The sequence below is a fragment of the Marmota marmota genome, unplaced genomic scaffold, assembly GCF_001458135.2.
Source record: "Marmota marmota marmota unplaced genomic scaffold, marMar, whole genome shotgun sequence".
In the NCBI taxonomy this organism is placed as follows: domain Eukaryota; kingdom Metazoa; phylum Chordata; class Mammalia; order Rodentia; family Sciuridae; genus Marmota; species Marmota marmota.
In genome coordinates this window covers 36,988,521-36,992,379 of record NW_025999900.1, presented here as the reverse complement: position 1 = coordinate 36,992,379, position 3,859 = coordinate 36,988,521, and the positions used below count along the sequence as shown (strand labels likewise).

General features: G+C 37.0%; 1 gene segment (V, D, J or C); it reads left to right on the top strand.

The window, feature by feature from the left end:
* Nucleotides 1-2,791: 2,791 nt before the first annotated feature.
* LOC107144264 lies at nucleotides 2,792-3,563 on the top strand. The segment is given in 2 exon segments: nucleotides 2,792-2,923; nucleotides 3,070-3,563. Coding segments are annotated over 2 exon segments (483 nt in total).
* The last annotated feature ends 296 nt before the right edge of the window (nucleotides 3,564-3,859 follow it).

The following is a 3,859-nucleotide window of genomic DNA, read 5'->3' as shown; positions in this document are numbered from 1 at the left end:
CCTAATGGTCTCCCTTTTATTTTCATGAGATATTTTTCATCCTGTTTTTCTCTCTAGCTTCCATCTATGAAAGAAAACATGCAACACTTACCTGTCTGAGTCCAGTTTATTTTGCCTAACATGATGCTCTACAGTTCATCTGTTTTCTTGCAAATGGCAGAATTCCATTCTCTATGACTGAATAAAACTCCATTTTGAATACTTTCCACATTTTCTCTATCCGTTCATTCACTGACAGACACCTAGGCTGTTTCCATGACTTGGATATTGTGAATTGTGCTTCAATAAACCTAGGAATGCATGAATCTCTAAAGTATACTATTTTTAGTTTTTTGGATAGATACTGAAGATTGGTATAGCTGGATCCAATGATAGTTTCATTTTTGCTTTTTGAGGAGCCTCCTTACTGATTTCCATTTTTTGCTGAACTAATTTACATTCCTACCAACAGTGTATAAAGTTTCCTTTACCCCTGCACCTTGCCAGCCTTCAATGTTATTTGTATTCTTGAAGATGGCCATTCTGACTGGAATGCGATGGAATCTTAGTATAGTTTTGATTTGCATTTCCATAACAGTTAAAAATGCTGACCATCTTTTCATATAATCGTTGGCCATTTGTACTTCTTCTATGAGAAGTGTCTGTTTAGCTCATTTGCCCATTTATTTAATGGTTTGTTTATATATTTGGTTGAACACAAACTTTGAAGAAGCTGTAGGAAATTGTACAGTGTTACCTCTGCATGTGGCCACAAGGGGCAATGCTGCTTCAGTGAAGATTAATGTTTATCTCTCTTACACATATTTAGCAATTAGGGAGAGATCATTCCTTAAATTATCTCCTACTCTGCTACAATATAGTTGGATATCAAACATGTAGCTGTATGTTTATCTATCCATCTACCTAAATACTATATGTTTTCCTGGTCTCACAGGGTTGAAATTGACTAGAAAGGGAACAATTTTTTTGAAAACATGTGTTGTCCTTCAAGGTCAGGGCCATATTAACTCTTCTAATGTAAGTTTATAATGTTCCCACCCACACATGGCCCAATCTCCTGACACTCTGAGTTAACCTATGCCTAGAATTCCATAATCTATTCTTTTTTATTGGGAAATCCATTCATGGGTTAAGGCCCAGTTCAAGCCCCTCCTATATCAAGACCCTTCTCTGACTGGGTTCAGAAGCAGACTTCTTCACTGTTTCCTGTGTCATTTTGTCTAGACACACATGTCTCTTTGGTGGGTTTTACTTTGCTCTTCTTGACTATTGGGACTGGCCAACTGATGATTGGGACTGTGTCTTTCATGACTGAGGTACAAGTACTATTCATTTGTAGGTATTTACTAGGCCCTCAAATAAATATTTAGCAGTCTCTTCTTATTCTCAATTTCACTCCCAGTCTTCCAGGTTCCTATAGACAACTGTTGTCTGAATATTAAATGGGAAATTCAGATATATGCAATTCATAAGTTTCAAATTGCCAACATTCTGAGCAGCATGACTAAATCTCCTCCCATCCTGCTCCATCCCACCTAGGACATGAATCAGCCCTTTGTCGGCACATTCATGCTGCATATGCCACCTGCCCATTTGTCAGTTGCATCCCTGTTATCAGAATGAGCATCCAGTATCACAGTACTCCTGTTCAAGTAAGTAATCCTTATTTTATTTAATAAGGACTCCAGAGTGCAAGAGTAGTGGTTCTGGTGATTTGGATAAGCCAAAGAAAGTCATGAAGTGCTTCCTTTGTAGAAAAAGAGGAAAGTTTATCATAAATGTATAAATGTACAGGGAAACAATAGTACAGAGAGAGTTCAATATTAGTTGTTGTTTCACACATATACAGGGGGTCTTGAAACATCTCCTATAGATAAGGGGGGTGCTATCCTATGTTGAATATATGTCCAAATAAATGAACACATGAGTAGATGACAAAGAAAACATCACAACTTAAATAAGCAATAAAAAAATAGGACATTAGAATGAAATGGGAATAGATATACTATAGACCCTTGTCTCTATGGCACTGTGATGATATTTCTCTTTGACTAGATTTGAGAATACATAAAATATAGATACAACAAAATCCTTTGTCTAATTTGGTAATAATAATGTCTTCCTTAATTTTTAAAACTTCTTTTACTTATAATATAGCCCATTCCTATGTTTTGGATTACTTTGGAATTTATTATTTATTTATTCATTATTTATTTCCTAGTTTTTTACATCAGGGTATATTCTTAGAAATATTTAATTTACCTGATACATGTTTTATAATACAAAGACAATGACATTTATTTAATCATTTTCTAGGGTAATGTAAAATATAGACACATTTACATGCCCTGAGGAGAAAGGGACCATTTATTCTGTGTGTTCTGATCCATGTCTTAGCTTTCAAGGGAATATTATGCCCACTGTGTTTCCAATAAATTTTATTAATATTTGTAATAAAAATTAAATTCCTCTATTCATGCTAATCTTGTGGCTTCAGGGGATTCTCTCTCTTCCACTACTGTCATATTAAATGATTTCCACTGATGTACCCAACTGTCATAGAGTATGATTTTTAATATTCCAGAAGAAATGAAGTAAAGGTAGAAGGGGATTAGCAGAGAGGAATTTTAAACCAATCCTTATCCATGTGTAAGGAGGGGATTTTTGATTCCCCCTAAATGTATTTCAACAATTCTAAATTTGGACAAAACAGGAAGTGCTTCCTTGTCAGAAAGGTTTCAGCAAACTTACTTGTGAAAAGGTGGAGTCTGTTGATAGAATTGCAGTGCTCGCAAACTTAGGGTGAAGCTCAGCTCTCTGGGGAGACTAGAAGACCAGCTGGGTTCTCACTGGGCTGTGGCTCCTGGAGGAATGGACAAGATCCTGGGAGCATCACTTTTAATTCTTGGCCTTCACCTCACCTGTGAGTTGTGGAGGAAAAGCCCCAGCTCATGTGATTAATATGGGGAGATGGAAAAATTGGGACACAGACAAATCTTGCAGGTAGGAGATTTAAGAGGGAAATATAAATTTGTTGGCCTAATGACTTTTTGTCATCTTTCCAAGCAGGGGTGAGTGGCCAACAGAAGGGAAAAAGTGACCAGCAGCAGGTGAAGCAAAGTCCTCAATCTCTAACTGTCCAGGAAGGAGGGATTTCAGTGCTTGACTGTGTTTATGAGAACAGTGCATTTGACTACTTCCCATGGTACCAGCAATTCCCAGGTAAAGGCCCAGCATTACTGGTAGCCATCAGTTCAATTAGAATAAAAGAAGAATTTGGAAGATTCACAGTTTTCTTCAACAAAAGTGCTAAACATATCTCCTTGCACGTCACGGATTCTCAACCTGGAGACTCAGCCACCTACTTCTGTGCAGCAGGAGCACAGTGCTCTCCAGTCACCTGCAGCTTGATCTCAAACCTGCAGCTGAGGCCCCAGCAAAGCCCTGCTGCAGGGCTTAGACTGGCAGAAACACAGACTGGCTTTTACTTGCACAAATAGGTGATGGAGTAAATGTATGGATTCACTAGTGCAGGTGCATGGAAGGGTGGTTGTTAAAGTAAATAAAAGAAATTCAGTTTAATGATAACCAACCTGCAAAAATTTATTCATTATAAATAAAGCATTTGTGTTTGTAATCACCATTCACTCAGTTCTAGTTCAACTGGCTCTTTATACATCACTGTTAGAATATAAGTTGGTCTGACCATATTGGAAAGGTCAGTTTTTTATACATTTTTTATACTTTTTATACATCTTTGTATAAAAAGATGTATCATATGAAAATAATTATCTACACAAGGACTTTTTGTTTAAGGTAGTCTTATCCACAATACCCCACATTCCCAAACTGGAAACAA